Source organism: Phallusia mammillata, chromosome 7 (genome assembly GCF_965637545.1).
Source record: "Phallusia mammillata chromosome 7, kaPhaMamm4.hap1.1, whole genome shotgun sequence".
Taxonomy (NCBI): Eukaryota; Metazoa; Chordata; class Ascidiacea; order Phlebobranchia; family Ascidiidae; genus Phallusia; species Phallusia mammillata.
In genome coordinates, this window is record NC_137258.1 from 926,123 (window position 1) to 950,794 (window position 24,672).

At 36.4% G+C, this 24,672-nt stretch overlaps 1 protein-coding gene and 1 long non-coding RNA gene across 6 annotated transcripts in view; one reads left to right on the forward strand and one right to left on the reverse strand.

Annotated features, from left to right (window-relative positions):
- The window catches only part of LOC145237762 (uncharacterized), a 66,741-nt gene that overhangs the window by 40,361 nt on the left and 1,708 nt on the right, over positions 1–24,672 (forward strand). For 2 of the 5 annotated variants that reach the window (XR_013862032.1, XR_013862027.1), the window contains 3 exons: positions 9,767–9,852; positions 10,289–10,411; positions 10,950–11,359. This is a non-coding gene — a long non-coding RNA (uncharacterized LOC145237762). Of the gene's footprint in view, positions 1–9,766; positions 9,856–10,288; positions 10,412–10,949; positions 11,360–24,672 lie in introns of those variants that run through there. The other 3 variants (XR_013862028.1, XR_013862029.1, XR_013862030.1) reach the window with 3 other exon arrangements.
- On the reverse strand, positions 1,089–15,138 carry LOC145237761 (uncharacterized). The gene is made up of 4 exons (XM_080100743.1): positions 14,973–15,138; positions 3,447–3,542; positions 1,605–1,858; positions 1,089–1,362 (listed from the first exon to the last, which is right to left on the reverse strand). The coding sequence occupies exons 1-4, from the start codon at positions 15,100–15,102 to the stop codon at positions 1,186–1,188; spliced, it is 657 nt and encodes a 218-aa protein (XP_079956869.1). The 5' UTR covers positions 15,103–15,138; the 3' UTR covers positions 1,089–1,185.

A 24,672-nucleotide genomic window follows, 5' to 3' on the forward strand; every position in this document is an offset into this window, starting at 1 on the left:
GCTCAACCTGTGGTACGCGTACCACTAGAGGACGCCGGAGCTTTTCGGGTTGTACGCGAGTAGCTCTCCGCTATACTTTATTGTATATGCAGATGAATAATTGCAAATTAATTGACCCAACTAATCAGGTCTGGTTTTCGACGAAACTCGTGTCGTAAACATTGTTTTTGGAATTGCTGACCTTGCTGGTTTAAGAATTAGAAAAAATAAGCCTATTTTTGGTCTACCGACTTAAAGAGGGTTTAGGTGGTTGGGTGTATTTTTTTAACAATTCGCATTTTGAGTTTGTTATTTTCCACCTTAAAGAGAAGTTGCAAACCATGTACATATTATTAGTGAATTTCTCCTTGCAATACTCGTAATTGAAAAACATTGATCTACTTTTGTTCACATTTAACGTAAGATGTTGCCTTCATGCTCTGGTGGCTGTCAAACCAATATCCTACTGGTTTTACTTCAAACCGCATAAAACACATATTTGCAACAATGACATGAATTTATTACTTAACAATGAAATAACAACAAGTTTTGTACAACGCGCTGCAGAAAAAATACCAAACAACCACAAAATCAATGAGAATTGTCATTTAGATTGGGGCTAGTCTTTACTCTATTATTTCTCCTCACATCCTAAACTCGTAATTTTTCTACTCCAGCGCCAAACCCGACACAGCGCAGGTTTCAATATATTTTAAAAAAGATATTTTAGTTGTGACAAAGTTATAGCTTTATCATGTCAACAAACTTATGTACATTCAGGTCGGTTAAAACGAAAACTCGATGAACAAAGAAAAGTTGTGATATTTTTGGTGCGATTATGCATTTTTTTAAAAGATTTTTCTTTTGCCAGAAACAAACAAGCCAATATATTTGCATAAAGCATGACGTTTCGGCATCAACTTGTGTCATTCATATTTTTTAGATTTACAAAATAGTGTTTGTGACAAGGTTATACAGGTATAATTTTAACAAACATATAGGCTACATTCGGATTAGATAAACAATAACCCGGCAAAAACATTAGATTTTGATAATTTCGGTGCGATTATTCATTTTGGTTTGCCTGCACGCAACAATCCTTTCAAGCACATATAAGTTTAACAATGATGTCAGTTTTAATTAATTTTTTACAAATAAAAGCGTGTAAATATTTTATTGTTTCTAGAAAACAGCTTTAAAGTTGATTTACAGGCGACAGAACGGTAGAGGGGATGAATGACTCTCGGTTATTGTCAACATCCCGGTAGTCCCAGAAAATGTAGGTTTGCCCACAAACCATCTGATACCAGGGTAGTTGTTAGGATAGCGGCCATACCATCGTGTGTAAACACTACCACCTGTGGAGCTCACCGCATTTCCATTCTAAACAAATGTACGTTCATTGGCCACAACATGAAACCAGCTAATCTATGTATTCGCGACAGGCTTACTTGAATAATTTGTTTATACTAAACATATAAATGTAAAATTATCAAAGTTAAACAATTACCGTATTCACGCTTCTCTGATTTTACATATTTTATTAATTTAAACTTGTTTGTTTGTTTTTGTTAACATTGTTTTCTTTACAATGAATTGACGCTTGTAAGAAATGAAACACTCACCCTGAAACTTGATGCCAACCACACGTAAACAAAATCTAATGTCGGGTGATCAACGTACATCAGCCAAGCTTTCCCAATGTATTTGTATAACACGTCATATTGTTCTTCAGTCTCTATGTCAACCAATGTGGCTCCGTAAGAACGACAAACATTTGCAGCTGCCGACTTTCCACCGTGACCATCGACTGTTGCAGCAATCCACGGTAGCCAGTAGCAATGATCTCTGTACACGACTCCTGTACATATTCGTTGTTCTGCCAATAGAAAGAAATTTCACCTTTACAAATAATGATTTTGTTAGAGTGGCGAATTTATTGGTCTGTTTGAGTCAATGTTGTTGCAACTGCGCTAAATTTGAGTTTTAGAGGAAGTTTATTCGCACGATATTGCGCCAAACGATCAATGATGGTTACTAGCTTCAATTGTTAATAGTTTATGACGTCAAACATGTAATTGTTATTCAGTGAATGCTTTTTGCTATTACGCACAATACGATTGTGTTACAATGGCTTTTGAATGCTTTAAGTCAGGGGTGGGCAAACTTTTCAGTGCAAGGACCGCATTCAAATGTTTTCAATGTTATGACTGCACAGTATAGCTAACTCAAAATATTAACGTAGTGTATTTCCAGCTAAACACAAATACGTTTGTTGTCACTTCATTAATCGTACAAACATTGGTTGAAACGCAACAACATACGCTAGTGGGCAGTAGCGAGCTGGCACCGCCAATTTGGGTTTGTAAAACTCGGGGCCTATGGGCTTCACTACGTATTTTTGTTGATAAATTCTTTGCACCAAGATTAAACAATGCGAGCCGCCAGGGCTGCCCCTCTAGAAATTTTGTAGCTAGATCTGGATAGTTTTGGTTAAGGCTAGATGTAAAATTTGGAATCTAGATGATGGCTATTAATCCTAGATAGTTTTTGTAACGTTTGTAAAGACCATAGGAATAGTACAAGTCTACAAACGTTCCACCCAGATAACCACAAAAGCCTCAACGTTATAATGTTATAATGTAATAGGGCAATTATTTTTTGCCCTAAAAATCGAAAAATTTTGACCAACAAATTGAATTTTGACAGATTTTAACATTAAAAAGCTTTTTTTGTTACGCATAATTCGATTGCGTCACAATCACCTTTGAGTGCGTGCTTTAATGATTTTAAGGGCGATTATTTTTTGACTTGTCAAAAAGAATCAAAAAAAAATGTCAAAAATTTTAGAATAGGTCAAAAATTGTCAAAATTGTTTACAAAGTCAATTTTTTTACAAAGGCAATTTTTTTTACAAAGTTATTTTTTTACAAGTCAGGCCTGTCTTTGAGTTCCTGTGTTAGTACATTTTTCAAAATGAAAAAGAAAACTTTTGAAAGTGAAATAAAACAAAAAGCAGGGGTGTGGAAATAATATCAGGATGAAAAATATGTATGCGGCCCTTGATTATATGTTGCACAACTGTAGGGTAAAATCTTTATGAAGCGCAGCTTACAATCCAATAAATGCGACATTTGGTTTTGGTGCAAACGTGAAAATTACTTCACTATATGCTTGGGTCTTTGGCACAATAAATTTGGGTCCATTCCAGTGTAGTATGACAGTAAAACTTAAAAAATTATTGCATACTTCGTTACTTTCAATTTAATTTTCCGCTGCCAACTTATTTAGGTGCATTTTGTTAAATTTCACTTGTTAAATAAATTGGAGTTATTTAGTTTTGTTAATAAGATTTTTATTTAAGCAATTATTTAGTTGTTTTGTCCACAATTATGTAATTCGACTCCGGACTACAGTTTACACTTTTTATGTTATCATTAACAGAAAACATTAGCTGAAAGTCTTACCATTAATTATTTCACGTATACGATTGTCGATTCGGTTCCAATTCAGCAAAGCTGTAATTCTGCCACCGTGTATTTCTGAGAAACTCGCCAGTGATACTAAAAGAATTATTGCATTGAAAGCATTTCCACTAACAATTTTAGCGCATTTTGCAGTAGCGATTATGAAAGAAATTAACATTATAAAGTTTTGGAAATACATTTTTGAAATGCTTTTTAATATACGGTTTTTTTATTGTACATTCCATAATTAGAATTCGGACTACAGTTTACACTTTTTATGTTATCAATAACAGAAAACATTTGCTGAAAGTCTTACCATTAACTATTTCACGTATACGATTGTCGATTGACTGACAAACCGAATATTGTTGCTGGTGGTTGTCATGACAATATGACGCTCCAATGATTGTCAAGAGGAAAACAAGCTTAGTTAACAAGTACATTCTGCCCGAAGATTAAAAGCAACTGATTAATTTTGGTGACTTCAAGGTATATATAATGGGCAAATGTGCCTCAAGAAAAAAAGGCTTCTTTTTCTAAAACGTCTCTCGTGCTGTCAGCATGGCAATCGATGCTGAAGAAATCTCCTTTTCCTTCGACTACTCGCATTGTCGGTGTTTGTTCCATGACGTCAGTGCGTGTGGAGGGAGAGATCTCTTTTAGTGCATTGACTGCTACAATACAGAACTTTATTGAGATTAACGGACTGTGAAGGTTGATTAAATTTCTGCCCCCCTAAACGAAAGTATAATAACGCATAATGCGGGAAACGAAAAAAAGACTAAATTACGTAGGGGGTCCGCGGACCGATAAAATTTATAAAAGGGGCCGTGACTACAAAAAGGTTGGGAACCACTGGTTTAAACCAAAGTGAAATTAAGAATCGACCGTCTCCATTGCCAAACAATAGACTTTGTTGCATGGCAACTAATAAAAATGCAATTGTTTGCGCACAATGCAACGTTTTTTTTCTTGTCTGTAATGTCAGATTTGGATCATTGTTATGCAGAATTTTACATAACTAGCTAAAATCCTGCAATCAATTTTCCTTTTTCTGAAAAACACATTCAGGCTTAAGGACCACAAGCCCTCGGAATAATGGCAAGGAGATTGTTTAAAGGAAATACCAAAAACGTTTGAGAACCACTGGGTTAACGCAACTGAGATATATTGTGCCAGAGATTGTGTATCACAAAATATGGCAACCCTAATCTAATCAACAAGATCGACTGCTGACTGGATTTGTAAACAAACAAAGTTGCATTTGAGCCCCGCATGCAGTTTATGTTATATCGACTGTTATTTAATGAAGCAAAATCCATTTCTTGGTTTCTGTGTTTCATCAGGCAAACTGAAAATAAGCCAGAAATGTTCTAATCAACAAGTCAACCACTAACAAACCAGGAATTGTTGCACCACCTTACGGGGAAAACATGAGTTGCAAAGGACGCGGTAACAAACAGTGGCTTGCTTCATGTCAAACTGACACGTGAGAACCGATTGTTTGTTCGGAGAAAAACTTATTTATTGCAAGGTCCGCTTCGTTCCCAGGAACCCAGTGGGAAATGTTGGCCTCAGCTCGTGTCGACAAAACGGCACTAGTTTTCCACATTGCAAATGTCGGCCAAACTTTTGTGCTGCTTTGGGCTTATTAATAGTCCCAATGCTGCATCCGAGAACGTCACAATATCTGGTACGGAAACAATGTTGATCTGTGGCCCATGCCCATGACGCCAAAACGGCGTCAGTCTCCCACTTTGCTAATGCCGGCCAAACTTTTGTGCTGCTTTGGGCTTATTAATAGTCCCAATGCTGCATCCGAAAACGTCATAATATCTGGTACGGAAACCATGTTGATCTGTCTTCCCATGCCCATGACGCCAAAACGGCGCCAGTCTTGTGACGCACAAAAAACTTCGCTGCTTTTGATATTTTGCAAGTTCACACTGCTGCAAACAGACTCAAATCTTTGTGCTGAAAAATATTGAATTTGTTTCATCAACGCGCTTTGCTTTCAAAAGCATTTTAATAAAACTATTAGGACCGTTGCAATTCAATTAACACAGTCCAAACTCTCAACCCATGTCGACGAGTTTGAAATTTTTCGATGCAACATTGATAAAAACAAGCTTAATTTGTTAGCTTGAAACAAGGTTGCTACTTTTTCTCGTAAAAACATACTAGTTTAGCCACCTAGCGGAATTTATTTTGCGGCGCCTTCGGAAATTTGAAACGACGCACCAGGGTGTCGCGATGTACAGTATGAGAAGCGCGGCTCTGCACCTATTGCGAGTACAGATACATCCCGGGGTTAAAATGGCTTTACATAAAAAGTATCAGTTAAAGTATCCAAGATCTGCCTGATATTAAACAGTTGGTACAATATGCAACGAATGTGGTTGGTTAAAATTATAAATGGATTCCTACACAAGTACTTACTTGGAGTTATGAACTTCTTTTCATTAAATACTCTTAACGAATAACTTACATTACGCCAGACCCGTTGAAGGCGCCATGCTGACTCAGCCAGTCACCAAGCATTACCATATGGCAAGTCGTACGCTAGAAAAATCTAACCTGCGGTGGGATTCGAACCCACAAACCTTAACGAATAAGTTTTAGTTTCTGCTACAGTATAATAAGGGAGAATATTTTACTTCGAGAAAAGTACCGTCCAATAGGTAATGTAGGCAGTGCCGGATTAACCATTGCGCAAAGTAGCCACGTCGCGGCCACAGTCCGCCGAAATCCCCCCTACTTGCTTACTGCGTCAAATTATAGTTATAAATGTAACGGACAGTAACGCTCTCCAATAGCAAAAAACTTTCCCGCCGTTGTTGCCATTGCACCATCCGTCCATTGTTACGACTTCTACATGTGTTGTTTCTACATGTGTAGCCTAGTTAGTGTTTCAGCAGTATCTAAGTCTGTGGTGAATGCATTAAATTTGCTGTGGAGAATAATTTTATGTTATATCAGTCTATTTTTTTAGTTGGCAACCCTGATTTTTGGGCCACTTACAAAATGTGCCTACAGGCCAGCATACCCTTTATCCGGCACTGAATGTAGGATCACTTACCACTACAAATATTTGATCGCACATATTACTCCGCTTAAAACTGAACGTAAGTTTACCAAAAACATTTACTCGCTGAATTTAAAGGCTCTGTTTTTAAACCACTTTAAAGTTGGAACCAAGGATGGTAGTGCGGTTGATTAACTGGTCATTTTTATATCATTTCTAGGCCCAATTTTAAAGGATATTGCAAATTTCAGTCAAACTTTCAGTTGTTTACTACTTGATTTCACAACAATGCCGTTGAACTAAACCAGGAATCATTGGCACGTAGGAAAAAATCACTAAATATGACTTTGCCTGTCATTGCGGTTACGTCAATTCTCGCTCATTGGCTGCAGTTACACTGTACTTAACGATAACAACAAAAATCCTACATTGCCTGGATCAAAAATATAAACACAAAAGCATTACACAGACTTCTTAGAAGTTTGTTATTGGCGAGCTGCTATAAGGGTTTTTATCTGGGAAACCCCCCACGTTTTGCAGGGGAAACCCCCAATTAGTGGAGAAGTATCTTAGTTGCAAACTTATTTTTTCATGTCATAGAATGGCTTAAACATTTAATTTTCAGCTTAAACGGAGTTAGGAAATTCAAACGCATTTTTAACAGATAAAATCTTTTTTCTTGTCAAAGTTATTGAGCATTTTATGATTTAGCCTGTGGTGCATTGGATTAAGAATGCCGTGACATTTGTGTATTTTTCGACAATCAGGCGGCAGTCCGAGAAATGAAAATTGCCCTTTGTCGTTCACGGGATTCGAACCCAGGATACTTCCGGGGACGAAACCCGATCAGGTTTTGTAAATGCGTCTGGCGCGCCAGGCCATTCGCCCAAGTTCCCGGCCAAATTTGTCTTTGACATTTGTGTTTGTTACTGAAAATCAGAAAAAAACTTCTTGTGATAAGCCGTGCGAACACAACACTATTCACTGTGAATCAGAAAAATGCAAAATATTAGCGATAAGTTAAATAACACCCTACTATATACAATTTTAGCTTTGAAAAATTAACATTTTACTTCTCCAAACACAACATCAACAAATAACAATGTAGTTCTATAGTTTTTTGGTCCAAACGGGTCCGGATTAACGGAGGTTTACTGTGTTTATTGCTTACCTATCTGGCATTTTTCACCGTTGGTGTATTTGACTTGAACTGGAATTTGATCCGTCCCACTTAAAAAAATGTTCTAAATTATATTGTTTTTTGATTGTCTGGATACTTCAACATGAACCCCTTCGGTTGGGTCATTTTAACGATCGCACACCCACCGCACTTTGTCCGAACCCACACAAGCACACTCAGTCGGAATCCACTTTGGTGACGTTGCAATTCCCATTATGTGTCTTGTATTGTTTAAATGTAAATTCAAAATGTTCAAATCCAAAATGAGGCGATTCTTTCCAATCTGGGTCTGCTGCTGATGCAAAAAAACTGATTGATGCTGGGGAGGCGAGCTTTCATCGATGTTATGTGGCAATTTATATTTTACTTTCCTTCTTTCATCAACAACTTCATGTACAGAGTCCACATTTCTCAATGTAGACCCGTTCTTGGGTGATGTTTTGCCTATTACATCAGTCAAACAGGTTCTTCTTATTCTATATTATATTTACTGATCTATTAGTTACCACTCTAACCATGTGAACTTCTCTACATGAAGACTTCGACCAGAGAGAGATAGGTTTGTACTTTGCTTAAGTTTTCATGAGCCACCCTGGCATGGAACAAACATTTGAGACTTTATGGATGGACTCAAAGGGCCGGACACAGTGATACCATGTTGATTAGCTATACTCTAGCCTTTACTGTTTTTTTTTAGGCAAAGTACTGCACTTATATCAATGATAATGATAAGTGTTGTGGTTTAGTTTTAAGGTTTTTGTTCTTGCTTATATTCTGTATGCTTACTTTAGTTAAATCCTGGATTTTACTTTTCAAGGTTAATTGTAAACATGACAGACTAGGCTATTTATTTAAGTGCAAGTAAACTCTGTACTTTGCTCCAGTCACAAAAGTGGAGATGATGATTCAAACCTTTTTTACAGAATTGTCTTCTGCTGATGTAAAAAACTGATTGATGCTGGGGAGGCGAGCTTTCATCGATGTTATGTGGCAATTCATATTTTACTTTCATTCTTTCATCAACAACTTCATGTACAGAGTCCACTTTTCTCAATGTAGACCCGTTCTTGGGTGATGTTTTGCCTTTTACATCAGTCGAACAGGTTCTTATTATTGTATATTATATTTAATGATATATATTAGTTACCACTCTAACCATGTGAACTTCTCTACATGAAGACTTCGACCAGAGAGAGATGGGTTTGTAGTTTGTACTTTGCTTAAGTTTTCATGAGCCACCCTGGCATGGAACAAACATTTGAGTCTCTATGGATGGACTCAAAGGGCCGGACACAGTGATACCATGTTGATTAGCTATACTCTAACCTTTACTGTATCTTTTAGGCAAAGTATTGCACTTATATCGATGATAAATGTTGTGGTTTAGTTTTAGGGTTATTTGTCCTTGCTTATATTCTGTATGCTTACTTTAGTTAAATCCTGGATTTTACTTTTCAAGGTTTAATGTAAAACATGACAAACTAGGCTATATATTTAAGTGCAAGTAAACTCTATACTTTGGTCCAGTCGTGAAAGTGGAGATGATGGTTAAAATGTTTTTTACAGAATTGTCTTCTGCTGATAAAAAAAATTTAATTGATGCTGGGGAGGCGAGCTTTCATCGATGTTATGTGGCAATTTATTATTTTATTTTCCTTCTTTCATCAACAACTTAATGGACAGAGTCCACATTTCTCAATGTAAACCGGTTCTTGGGTCAGGTTTTGCCTTTTACATCAGTCAAACAGGTTCTTATTATTGTATATTTGATATATTAGTTACCACTCTAACAATGTGAACTTCTATCGTTAAGTTTTAGGAATGTAGTCAAGAAACCTTACTCAGGTTTTGTGTTTGCTGCCAGCTATTTAGTTTTGCAGGTATTGCTATCATAAATGTGTTTTGGTTTTTCGTTTTAGTAGGTTTCGTTTTACATTTTTACTGTTTATTGCTGGTTTTAGACTTACCAATGTATCAAATCTACATATATGTGCAAATGTAGTATATATGTGCTAAGCCGCCTCTCCAGTTTAACTGACATGTTTGTCAGTATTTTTTGCACCATAACAAAATTATTGCCAGTATTGATTGACTATATTTACTTTTTTGATTCAGATAACAGTATTACATCATTCAATCAAAAAAGTACTCCAGTGATCCTGATGACTAATTAACAAGAAACAACACCAATAATTTACAAGGTACTGTATTTAATTTGTTGTTTTCCATGTTAGGAGTATTCAAGTGTAGATGTAAACAAACAGTATATTATCAACTAGTTATGCACAAAACCCCCGTTAAAAGGCTTGGGCCAAAACCAAAATTTTCAGTCCCAAGGCTGGATCATTTTGGCCAATGAAAACGTCACTATATCATTAGCATCAACTTGTTTTACAAAATAGTGTTTTTTTATGTTTCATTTTTACAACACATTTTTTGTAGTTTTTTTGGCCATGAAAATTTATTGTCTAGTTTATTTACTAGTTTTATCATCATATCATATTTTATTTTCAGTCGCATACGCGGTTATTGCATGCAAATGAAATATAATAGGCAAGCAACTGGTGGATAGTCACATAGCTTGTTACTGTGTTGTTTTTTTGTCGCAGACTAATTTTGTCAAATCTTTTTTTGTAGATCACAAAAAAACATTGTGTTGACTGTCAACAAATTAGATCTGGAACTAGTGAAACAACCATAAACAGTTTGGATCATTTTGTAAAAACCCAATGTGTGTGAAGGCATGGATCAAAAACTAAGGTGGGCATTAAGTAAAAACTCAAGACCAAACTGATTTATAGCTTTGTGGGGTGTGGCAAAAAATATCTTTGAACCCTTTGTTTAAAGCAGTGTTTCCCACTTTTTTTCTGTACCACTACCATAGCCCTAATATTTTGTCATCGGTTTCATGTCAAAAGTAGCCATTGTTGTGGGGACAATCATTCACAGTTCTTATGTTTGGCATTTAAAGGGATTTTAATTGCTAATGCTTCTTTTCTTAATGCACCGTTGACCACCATGAAAACCACTAGTGACTGGTCTAATGGTTTATACAGGCAAATCTGGTAAACTGGATGGCCAATGTAGTCATAAGTGGTTGTTTTATTCCTATGCAAACAAACAGATTATGCACTTAACCAGTATGCAATTAACTATATTTGTCTGCAAATACCTTCATTATGTCACATTTACAAATTTTTGAACTGACTTTCTTCTAGGATATGTTTTGGTATATTTCTATTAGTTTTTATTGTATTGATAAAACATTGTAATCTTAACCTTGGCCTTTGCATTTCAGACCATGCACCCTCCAAACTCAATTGATCTTGATGCAAGTGTTACTCATCTCAGACCAGCATATCTTGCCACAAAGCATAAAGCACAAACCTTACTATGATCGAGCAGTAAAAGACAAATTTTACTACAGATGTAGCAAAACATAACAGAGTAACTAACAAACTCAGGGTTGTTTAAAGCAAGGCTTCTCAAACTGTGGGTCCCAAAATATAGTTTTGGGGTTGCAAAACATCATGTATTATTATTCCAGTGTCATGGTAGACGTGAGTACATTTATTGTATAAACCTCATTCACGTGTATAGGCTATACCCATCAAAGGGTCACCCAGAAATTGCTTTTCTAAAATGGGCTCGCAGAGCAAGAAAGTTTGAAAAGCCCTGGTATGGAGGGCCTCTTTATATTTACAGCATACTAAAGCATTTGTAAAAACGTTGGGTTTTTTTAAAAAAAAAAAAAAAAAAATGCATCGTATCGCCCCAAACTAGAGGAGTCGGGAGTTTGTTATTGCGGATTGCGAACATTCTGTTGTGCTCGTTTGCGTTTCAAAATTTATTTGAAGTTTGTGTGAAGACGAAATAGAATCAGCAGAAGTAATTAGGTCAGCAATTAAGGCATTGTCTGTCCGTTTTATTTTGGAGCCACATGGTACCTTATAAGTTACACATCACATTCATAAGAACGTTGTGCATGTCATTAAGATATGTTTTGGTTATTTAAACCTTAAAACACTGTTGCTTATTCCTGTATAAGTAGGTTTTGTTACAAATATTTTAATTTATCTAATATTAGTGAGTTGTATTTTATAAGAGTAAACAATTCGCCATCCGTTGGAAAGTCCCCATTAATTTGCATCCTGTATTAGACGTCAATGAAAAGCGTCACCTCTTGTGTTTTGTGATATGCCACGCCCCTTCCACGCCTTGGTTTAAAGCAGTGATTTTCAACCTGATGTTCGCAAACCTCCACGTGCGTCTGTGTGTGGTTTAAGGGTTCGTGTATGCGGAAATGTTTTAAGGCAAATTGGTTTTAATCTGTACTTGCTTTATGCACACATAAGGTTTCTATAATATATTTGGTGATTTGTCAAATAAGATTTAAGCAAATGTTACGTTGGAATTAACAGACAAACACGATCTAAGGGGCCCTTTATACCGTCAAGTCTAAATAAGAATGTGAAATTTAGAGTTTATTTCCGGTGTGATATTATTAACCATTTTTTACGCGTATGAATGGTCAAGCGGTTTAATAGTTTTGATGATGATATTAAACGCAGCATTTAATGTAGAATTGAAACATTGATCTACTTTTTGTTCACATTCAACATAAGATGTTGGCCTTCATGCTCTTGCGGCTGTCAAACCAATATCCTACTGGTTTTACTTTAAACCGCATTTGCAACAATGACATGAATTTATTACTTAACAATGTAATAACAACAAGTTTTGTACAACGCGCTGTGGAAAAAACTACCAAACAACAACAAAATAAATGTGAATTCTCATTTAGATAGAAGTTGGTCGTTAATCTATTATTTCTCCTCACATCCCAAACTCGTTATTTTTCTACTCCAGCGCCAAACACGACACAGCGCAGGTTTCAATACATTTTGATAAAGTATTTAGATGTGACAAAGTTATACCTTTATCATGTCAACAAACATAGCCTATGTACATTCAGGTCGGTTAAAACGAAAACTCGATGAACAAAGAAAAATTGTGATATTTTTGGTGCGATTATACATTTTCAAAAAGTTTTTTTTTTTAGATTTACAAAATAGTGTTTGTGACAAGGTTATACAGGTATAATATCAACAAACATATAAACATTCGGATTAATTAAACAATAACCCGGCAAAAAAATAGATTTTGATTATTTCGGTGCGATTATTTATCTTGGTTTGCCTGAAAGCATCAATTTTTCAAGCACATTTAGGTTGATGTCAGTTTTATTCAATTCCTTACAGATAAAAGCGTGTAAATATTTTGCAGTTTCTAGAAAACAACTTGAAAGTTAATTTACAAGCGACAGAACGGTAGAGGGGTTGGATCACTCTCGGTAAGTGTCAAAATCCCGATAGGTTCCCCCACACGCCATGCGATACTAGGGTTGTTCTTGTAAGGAAAGCCGTGAGCCCATCGTGTGTAAACGCTAGCACCTGTGGAGCTCACAGCATTTCCATTCTAAACAAATAAACGTTGATTAGCCACAACATGAAACCAGCTAATTTATGTATTCACGACAGGCTTACTTGAATAATTTGTTTATACTAAACATATAAATATAAAATTATCAAAGTTAAACAATTATCGCATTCACGCTGCTCTGGTTTTAGGTATTTTATCAATTTAAATTTGTTTGTTTGCTTTTGTTAACATTGTATTCTTTACAATAAATTGCCGCTTGTAAGAAATGAAACACTCACCGTGTAACTTGATGCCAACCACACGTAAAAATAATCGTATGTCGGTTGATCCACGTACATCAGCCAAGCTTTCCCAATGTATTTGTATAGAACATCATATTGTTCTTCAGTCTCTATGTCAACCAATGTGGCTCCGTAGGAATTACAAACATTTGCAGCTCCCGACTTTCCACCGTGACCATTGAATGTTGCAACAATCCACGGTAGCCAGTAGCAATGATCTCTGTACACGACTCCTGTGCATATTCTTTGTTCTGCCAATAGAAAGAAATTTCACCTTTACAAATAATTATTTTGTTAGAGTGGCGAACTTATTGGTCTGTTTGTGTCAATGTAGTTGCAACTGCGCTAAATTTGAGGTAATTTGACTTTTAGAGGAGGTTTATTTGCACGATATTGCGCCAAACGATTAAAGATGGTTACTAGCTTCAACTGTTGATTGTTTATGACGTCAAATATGTAATTGTAATTCAGTGAATGCTTTTTGATTGTTGCGCACAATGCCATTATGTTGCAATGGCTGTTGAATACTATTGTGATAATAATTACTAAATACAAACACTGTTGGGATTCAGCCGGTTCGCACCGGTTCTATAGAACCGTCTGACGAAATTTTATGAGATCAGCGAACCGGTTAGCATTGCTGGCTACTGTCAATGGACTTTTTGTAACGGAACCAGCTGAAAAATATGACTTTTGTGATAGAACCGGTTGACAAAAATTGAATCCCACCACAAAATAAAAAGCTGATTTAGGTTAATAAATCTCCAAATGTTTCTTAATCAATCAATAGGGCAAATAAATGAGATACTATACCTCCAAACGTATGGCATCTAAGCGAATTTTGAAAGACGAAAACGCAATTTACACCTCAAACAATCAGAGAGTTAAATGATTAAAGAATATAAAAGTTGAATGCCGCATTTACTCGATTGTAAGCCGCATTTTGTGATGTTAGGTTCTATTGTTTAACAAAACATCTTTGTTGCTATGAAGTACAACTATTTTTTAATAATTGCTGGTCACGCTAATACTTCTACCCAGCAGAGCGTATGATGACGTGTAAAGCTAATATGAAAGGTAGAGCTACTGACACGGGAACTCACAGACAGGTCCGATAATTTCCAAAAAGTGGCGCAAGGGAGCATAGGCTTTTACTATGGCAATAATTGCTGACTCAGCACCTTTAGTAAAAGCCTATGCTCCGTTGCACAAAACTTAATTATATGTCGCACAACTGCAGGGTAAAATATTTATGAAGCGCGGCTTACAATCCAATAAATACGGCATTTGGTTTTGGTGTAAACGTGAAAATTACATCACTATAGCGATCTTTAATAACTGAATAAAAATTTAGAATTATTGCATTGGATTGGTTACTTTCTCTTTAACGCATTTTTTAACAGCATTTCCACTACCAACTTATTTAGGTGCATTTCAACAGCATTTTTCAAATAAATTCTCGTCATTTAGTTTTGTAGATATCTTTTTATTAAAGCAATTATTTAGTTGTCTATTTCATAAATATGTCATTAGAATTTGGACAACAGTTTAAGTTTCTTGTGTTATTAACAACAGAAAAAAGTAGCTGAAAGTCTTACCATTAATTATTTCACGCATACGATTGTCAATTTGGGTCGAATTCAGTAATGGCTGGGTTCCAACTGGCCCAGGAGGTCCTTCTGGGCCCTGCAAACCACGTTCACCCCTTCCACCTTTGACCCCTTGCATTCCTGGACCGCCAGGTTGACCTTGCTCACCTTTGAAACCAGGGGGTCCTTTTGGGCCCTGCAAACCACGTTTACCCCTTCCACCTTTAACCCCTTGCATTCCTGGGCCACCAGATTGTCCTTGGTCACCTTTATCACCGGAAGGTCCGCGTTCACCTGGCCGACCTGGAGGTCCTCTTAGTGTTGACTGATTCAAAGAAATTAAAGGTTGTTGCTCAAACAAACTGTCAAGCGGCCGACAAACCAAATATTTTTCATGGTGGTTGTCATGACAATATGACGCACCAATGATCGTAAAGAAGAAAACTAACTTAGTTAACAAGTACATCCTGCCTAATGGCTAGTTTCTGTCGAAAATCAACCAAAAGTGTGGCTTAGTACGTTTTGCCATTGCACATACAATATAACCTGTTTCAAAATGTAAATACATTTCCTATGCTTATTTTATATTGGGTCCCATATTAGCCACCGTCTTTTATAACCGTAGTTGTTTCTGCATGCAGAAACTTATGGTTCCCCACACATGCAAGCTTGTAAATAATGCATTACATGGTTTATTGCTATGCAGTTTAGACACTGTTATAAGTCTGTCTTATTTTAAAAGATAAAAGGGTAAATATTAGAGCTACATGCTGAAACTCGATAATTAACACCTACAAATGGCGATATTAACAAACTGTCCAAATTTATTCCAGTTCGGACATTACTTACAAATTTACCCATTTTAAGGAGCTAGCAGGGTAAACACAATAACTGACGCATGCATAAATGGCAAACTCTACAGGCTATCCAAATTTCAGCAAATTTTGACATTGTTTATAAATTCAACCATTTTTGGGGGAAAGTTGGGTAAACAGTGGGGCTACAGGCTAAACACAACAATCGACACCTCTTAATAGCACACTCTACAAGCTTACCAAATTTTATTGAATTAGGACATTGCTAAAACTTTAACCCATTTTAGGGAGCTAGCAGGGTAAATAGTGGGGCCAACAAGTCACAGAAAACAGGTGGCACATCTACATGACTATATCTATCACCTGTAAAAGTTTCATCCAACTCTTTTAAAGATTTTAAGCCAAAAGTGCATGGACAAACTTTAAGGGAGAAAATAAACACAGAAAATGCCACGTTGTGCGAAAGATACCTACAAGTTGACCTTCAGTGACCTCTCGTCGTACGGCAGCCAAGCTGACAATAACCATTTAATGACTCTTTATTGCGTCTTAAAACTTGGTTTTTTACCTTCATGTTAATCAACAACGTTTGCCTGACATGTATGAAACCGAAGTATCGTTTTAATCATGATTAAGTGCACTTCTAACATATACAGCCTTAGCTGAAAACTATAAATGCGCGTGCTAACTTAAGTTTTATTAAGTGAATAAACCAATGATTACTCCCTTGACTTTCCAGTGTATACAGTATATGGGATATAAATGTAACTATTTGGCCGCTTGAGTCTAAATTTTAAATACTAAACTAGTAGCCCACTACAAACAATTGTTTAAAATTTTGTATTTCTGACTTAAAGGACTGGAAAAGCTAAAACCGAATACTTCGGGGTTGAGGGGTAAAAAATGAGTAAATCCCATCAAAATTTACGAAATTATTAGAATACCTTACATTACACCAACCAACAAACCATGAAACACATGCATTTTAGTCCAGGGCTTCTCAAACTGTGGGTCTGTAATTTTGGGCTCGCGAAACATCGTGCGTTTTATGTCAGTGTCACAATAAATGGTATAAGTGCGTATATTTATTGTTTAAACATCATTTCCGTGCATAGGCTATACCAAGGGTGCACCGGTGTGGCGACAGAGACGAATTTGTGCGGCCTTGAACATGTTCATTAAAATATATGTATTGGTGCCCGTGACGTCAATAAAAACTTCAGGCGCATTTTAGACGTTATGCCGAATCAAAGCTATTCTCAAAAGTTCCAATGCGGTAAGACACAGAAAAATTTGCGATGTTTTTTCGAAGTCACGAGTCAATCTAAAGCGTTAAGTTTATTTTGTGACAAAATCTGAAGCTCCCGCTATACCAACTGAGCTACACAGGCTCGGTGGTGAACCCTCCCCGAAAAGACAGGCAACGGTATTTGTGACTTTTGGAAAAAAAAACGTTTGTAAAGCTATCCACAACGGATCTGGGCAATTAGAAGAATTTGATTTCGCAATCACTGCTAATCTAAACCGGCCCAAGGATTTAATTTTCTAACAATTTGCGTAATGCGTTAGGCGAAATGAAAACCAGGTTAAATATCATGTCGGCTTAAATTTCAGCTTTAAGAAAAACTATTAAGAAATTATATGAAGCAACATGTTACTTCAGTCCTGCCACTAAACAATATCAGAAATGCGAGTAAACTAACAACTTGTTAATTATCAAACCACACATCTTTTATCCTAGTACATACGCAGTGGACCCACTTAAACTAATAAACAACAACAAGACATGTCTCCACCGATCTTTAATACAAAACACGGAAATATAAAATCTACAAAATTCATTTTCAATTGCTTACCAACAACAATGCATAACCACCAAAATAGCTTTTATTCAACATGCATTTACCTTTTAACAAACCAAAAAACAAACTGTAAACCAACCTGACTTTACACATCCTAATTTTTAATTATTTTTGATCTGTTTCATTGTATACCTAATAAAACAAAGAGCGTTGGGTAAAAGTTTTTTTTTGGGCAGAAGCTTGCTCGTCACACATCTCAATAAACGATGAATGTCAATCTAGGCCACTTGGCGTCCAACTGCGCGTATGACGTTACAATGGATTTTATAATAACTTTGTTACGTCACACTAATACAAGTGAAGATAATTCACACTATAATGTTTTTGAGGCAACCACTGTTAGAAACAACTGTGTCGAGATAGTCACAACCAGTCAGTCACAACCGCATCAAGTGAGTACATTTTTCAGTACATTAAAATACATCAAAAAATATCTGCGTTCTACTATGGGTGAACCTCGATTTGAATGGCCTTGCCTCTTTATTTATTCACCGCGACATTAAATTAAATTACGACGACGTAATAGTGGTATTTTAAAAAAAAATAGACGTATAGACTTCATGTAGACAGTGTATATTCCCTGTGTCGTATTACGTAAGTGAATATTTTATATTGCTTCCATTCTTTATTCGTTTCCGTTAAAAAAACATACCAAGTGTTACACGTATACGATCGAATCGTGACTATAACGTTCGTTACTTACAGTAAGAGTGGGGGCTTCACAGGGCCTTAGGCTAACCGGCATTTAGTTGATATTGCGAGTTTAGTAGGCACAACAGGTGCTAACAAAGAGGTCTACACAGTCTACCGCCGGATGGCGCAATATATTACATCAAAGTAGAATTGAGAATCGACTGTCTCCATTGCTAAACAATGGCCTTTATTGAATGACAACTATCAAAAATGCAATTGTTCGCGCACAATCGTAATGTTTTTTTTTTGTCCCGTTTGTGATGTCACATGCTGTCTTTGGATGATTGTTATGCGCAATTTTGCATAACTAGTTAAAATCCTCCATCAACTTTCGTTTTTATGAAATACACATTTAGGCTTAAGGACCGCGAGCCCTCGAAATAATGGCAAAGGGACCGTTTTGTAAAAAATATGAAAAAGTTTGGGAACCACTGGCTTATACCAACCGAAATAGCCTTTATACAACGCGCATGTACCTTTTGACAAACCACCAACCAAACTGTAAACCAATCTGACCTTGCAACCTAATTTATAATTATTTTTTAACCAATAAGTTTATTAGACTAAAATTTCCACTGTAAATATATGAAAAGAATCTAACGCACAGTGGCCTAAATATTTTGCTGAAAAAAATCATTTCACTTATTTATCTGTATTTTTATGCCTAATAAAACAAAGAGCGTTGGGCAAAAGTTTTTTGCACAAACTTCAAACGAATAAAACAGAGCTTCACATTTGGAACTGCAGCGCCCTCTCGCGGGCATCTTATCAGCTCTTGTTTTTCAAAAAAATGTTCAGAATTAAATTTCGCAATACAGTCGTTCTCGGTCTTACAAACTTACGTGAACTGCGGGCACAGCATCTGGCACGACCAACGCACAAGCAAAACAATGAATATCTTCTGACCTGTGCAATTATTCACATCTCAGTCACCACGTACTTTTTTAATCAACAAAATTCGACACATTTCGGCCTAAAATTGAAACCTGATTTTTAGGATTTGTCGCCACAAATTTTTTTCTGCATTATTAAATTCCAGATGCCCCACAGTACAGATGTTAAATTTTAGCGGTCCACCAGTAACAGTTTAGTAAGCTAGAAGATCGCATAAAAACCTGAAAGAAAGCCCTTTATTGTATTAAACATGCCTTAAACCAGGGTTGTCCTACTCGTACACGCTACCGTGCCATTTCTTTAAACTTAACGTAGCTCGTCTGGCGATTGTATGTTGCAAATACAAGTTCTCTTGCCAAAAAAACTATTGGTTTATATCCGTGGTTCTCATTATTTTTTCAAAACGCTACCTTTGCCATTATTTTAAGGGCTCGCTGTCCATAAGCTGGAATGTGTATTTCAGAAAAAACGAAATTTGATTGCACGAATTTAGGTAGTTATGCAAAATTGCGCTTAACACTAATGCAAAGACAGCTTGTGACATCACAGACAAGACAAAAAGACATTACAATTGTGCGCGAACCATTGCATTTTTGTTAGTTATTCAGCAATAAAGGCTATTGTTTAGCAATCAAAACAGGCGATTTCTTAATCCTACTTTGATTTAAACTTATTTAGTGGCACAAACTGACGCAAAATAAGATTATAGAATTGCTTCAAACGCTTAGCGGTCCCCCCATAATTGCCTCACGGACCCCAAAAGGACCGCGGACCCCAGTTTGAGAACCGCTGGTTTATATTATGCGTAGAAGTGTAAATAATTCTTTGCTACTAATTGCTTTAAACAAATTTCACACCGATAGTGCCAATGATTTGTAGAGACAGCGATTTTATTTAATTGTTACGTATTACTGTTTATACCAGGGTTCGCCAACCTACAGCCAGTCGTTTTATTCGTCCTCGAACAGTACACATGATTTGGTTTAATGCAGCGGTTCTCAAACTGCGCTCCGCGGTAACTTAGGGCTCCGCCACGTGATTTCAGGGGGACCGCGAGGAGCTTAAAGTATGTCTACAATCTTATGTAATATGAGATCTTGCGAGTGTTAAGCAAAAATTAGATAGACAAACGAGTTTAGATGACAAGAAGTGGTTATTTACTTCATTATAAGTAACAAACGGTGACAATTGTTCGCGCACTATATTAATATTGATTCAGTCTTGTTTGTGACGTAATAAAATGCCTTTGAAATATTCCCACGCAAAATGATCTTACGAAGCTAAATTCATTATGTATGTTGTTGTGGGAATGCTTTCGAAAGGAATAAATTAACTTTTAGTTTGGTAACTGGACAGTTTTGTAGCGCCCAGGTATTTTAAATTTCATGAATATATTAAGCTTGGACCGCAAGTGCTCGAAAAAAATGTTGAGGGACCGTTAAGACTAAAAATTAAAAACGTTTGAAAACCACTGGTTTAATGCAACGTAGTATAAGCCATAAACGACTTCTATATGGTTTAGATTTGATGAAACACTAACCATTCGGCGATAGTAATCAAAGTCTTTTTGTTCACATTCAACGTAAGATGTTGGCCTTCATGCTCTTGCGGCTGTTAAACCAATATCCTACTGGTTTTACTTTAAACCGCATAAAACACATATTTGCAACACCCTATTGAATTTAATAATTAACAATGAAATAACAACAAGTTTTGTACAACGCGCTGTAGAACAAAATATCAAAAAACAACAAAATAAATGAGTACTCTATTATTATTGCAAACCCGACAAAGCGCAGGTTTAAATGCATTTTTAAAAATCCTCTTAGTTTTGAATTCAATGAACTTGCAACCAAACTGTTAAGCTGCCGACAAACCAATTATTAAAACTGATTTGAACTGATTTACTTGTGTAACTTCAAGGTATATATAATGGGCAAATGTGCCTTGAGCAAAAAAGGCTCCTTTTTCCAAAACAGCTTTCGTGCTGTCACCATGGCAACCGATGCTGAAAAAATCGCCTTTTCCTTCGACTACTCGCATTGTCGGTGTTTGTTCCATGACGTCAGTGTATTCGGAGGGAGAACCTGTAAATAACTTAGACAAGCAACGTTAGTCTTCAACACTGCAAAAATACATACGTACATTGCGTTTCTGGGTATTTTACTAGTAACCCTTTTGCAAGTTTAAATGTCATAAATGTATGCAATAAACACAATTGGGGATATTTTAAATTTGTATAAATCATAGAAAAATAATCCAGTGTGTCGTAAACCGCGGAAAAATGGCTTAAATATAATAAGCCAATCAATAAAACTAATTTGAAACGATTTCCACGATTGCATTGGGTTTGTTGGAAGAGCATTATTAAATATCTTGGAAAAATAACTTGAATGTGTTTCGTATGGGACATCGAAACGTTTGCATACTAGAATAAAAAAACTGCCGGAGGAGCTGAAATTTTGTTGTTACATAAGTTCCGTCTTCTCAAAGGGTTTTCACTAAATATGTACTTACTTCAGAACTTCAAGGAACAAGATTTTCTCTTGCCTCATAAGAACCAGTGCCCGTGTATTATGACATTATTATTGTTTTATTGGTAGCATAAGTTCATAAATATTTATCATCAACACAAAAATTGGATTTACCCTCACTCTTGGTAATGTAGATAAAGTTAATGAAAATAATATTGTTGGAAAAACATTCTTCACTTGGTTTGGTCTAAGCAACAAGTAAACCACAAATAAGCCAGAAAATGTTGCGCCACCTGACGGGGTAAACATGAGTTGCAAAGGACGCGGTAACAAACAGTGGCTTGCTTCATGTCAAGCTGACACGTGAGAACCGATTGTTTGTTCGGAGAAAAACTTATTTATTGCAAGGTCCGCTTCGTTCCCAGGAACCCAGTGGGAAATGTTGGCCTTGTAAATAGCTCGTGTCGACAAAACGGCACCAGTTTTCCACATTGCAAATGTCGGCCAAACTTTTGTGCTGCTTTGGGCTCTTTAATAGTCCCAATGCTGCATCCGAAGACGTCATAATATCTGGTACGGAAACCATGTTGATCTGTGTTCCCATGTCCGTGACGTCAAAGCAACGCCAGTTTTCCACATTGCAAATGCCAACCAAACTTTTGTGCTGCTTTAGGCTCAGTAATAGTCCCAATGCTGCATCCGAAAACGTCATAATATCTGGTACAGAAATAAGTGGTGAATGCCGATTTGTGTTCCCATGCCCGTGTCGACAAAACGCCAGTCTCGTGACGCACAAAACACTTTTCTGCTTTTGATATTTTACAAGTTCACACTGCTGCAAACAGACTCAAATCTTTGTGCTAAAAAATCTTAAATTTGTCTCATCAACACGCTTTGCTTTCAAAAGTATTTTAATAAAACTATTAGGACCGTTGCAATTCAATTAACACAGTCCAAACTCTCAACCCGTGGTTCGGAAACGTTTTTAATGCGACGAGTTTGAAATTTTTCGACGCAACATTAAATAAATTTAATTTATTAGCTTGAAACAAGGTGGCTACTTTTTCTCGTAAAAACATACTTGCCGCCTCATGATCTTGGCAAGTAACGTTATTTGAAAGTTAAAAAATGATCCTAACTTTTTGTTTTTACCTTAACTTAGTTTAGCCACCTAGCGGAATTTATTTTGCGGCGCCTTCGGAAATTTGAAACGACGCACCAGGGTGTCGCGATGCACAGTTTGAGAAGCGCGGCTCTGCACATATTGCGAGTACAGATACATCCCAGTGGTAAAATGACTTTACATAAAAACTCCATAAGTATCAGTTCAAGTATCCAAGGTTTGTGTGATATTAAACAGTTGGTACAATATGCAACGAATGTGGTTGGTTGAAATTATAAATGGATTCCTACACAAGTACTTATGCAGGGTTTTGAATTTCGTTTCATTAAATACTCTTAACGAATAAATTACATTACACCAGACCCGTTGAAGGCTAATAAGCCAGTCACCAAGCATTCACCACCATATGGCAAGACTTAGGGTAGAAAAATCTAACCTGCGGCGGGATTCGAACCCACAAATCTTAACAAATAAGTTTTAGATTCTGCTACAGATTTTTAGGGCAGAGTATTTTTACTGTAACTTCGCAGAAATGTAACGTCCACCAGACAATGTAGGATCACTTACCACTACAAATATTTGCTCGCTCATATTACACCGCCTAAAACTGAACGTAACGTTACCAAAAACACCAGAAAAAAACAGCTGTCAAGCAAATTATCGAGGTAGAGAAAATATACCCGCTGAATTTAAAGGCTCTGTTTTCAAACCACTTGAAACCAAGGATGGTAGCACGGTTGATTAACTGTTCATTTTTATATCATTTCTAGGCCCAATATTAAATGACATTGCATCTTTAAAATTTACATATGTACGAATAGATATGTTCGAATGACAGCATATTTCAACTCTGACAGATGTATCAGAGAATATCAGAAAAAATTACAAAAACCTAAGGACTTTAAAAAGCCCTTGAAAACAAAAATACAAGGTAGAAGAGTGTTTTAATGTTGTTTCTTGTCTCTCTGTAAGCATTGCTTTACAATGTGTGTTTGTACATAATTTATTATTAAAACATTTAAAATACTTACTGCAATAACTAGTCATTCTTGTGGAGTTATGAACAAAATGTATCAAATATCCCCATAGTGCAGAGTGAAAAAACAAGTTACTTTTTGACAGTTTAACACAGAAACAAACTTATTTGTAGTTTCAAATGTGTCTAATATACTTTAAAGGGAAGCGGCGATGTAACTTTTTCTACATTTTAGATATTTAGAATAATCACGCGTTTTCTCAATACCGAATTCCATTGTAGCTTGCAAAAGTGCCACACCACCGCTAGATGGCGTAGCTTCCTACTTTTAATGCTGTGTTTGCCATTGCACTTTCAGACTAGGGTATGTAAAGACTATGATTGGATTAAGAATGCCCCATGTAATTTTAATTGACAATTTGACATTTGTGTATTTTTCGACAATCAGGCGGCAGTACGAGAACTGAAAATTGCCCTTTGACGTTCACGGGATTCGAACCCAGGATACTTCCGAGAACGAAACCCGATCAGGTTTTGTATGTGGGTCAGGCGCGCCAGGCCATTCGGCCAAGCTCCCGCCCAAATTTGTGTTTGTTACTGAAAATCAGAAAAAAACTTCTTGTGATAATTTGTTTTTAATGTCTTATTACGAGCCGTGCGAACACAACACTATTCACTGTGAATCAGAAAAATGCAAAATATTAGCGATAAGTTAAATAACACCCTACTATATACAATTTTAGCTTTGAAAAATTAACATTTTCCTTCTCCAAACACAACATAAACAAATAACAATGTAGTTCTATAGTTTTTTGGTCCAAACGGGTCCGGATTAACCGAGGTTTACTGCGTTTATTTCTTACCTATCTGGC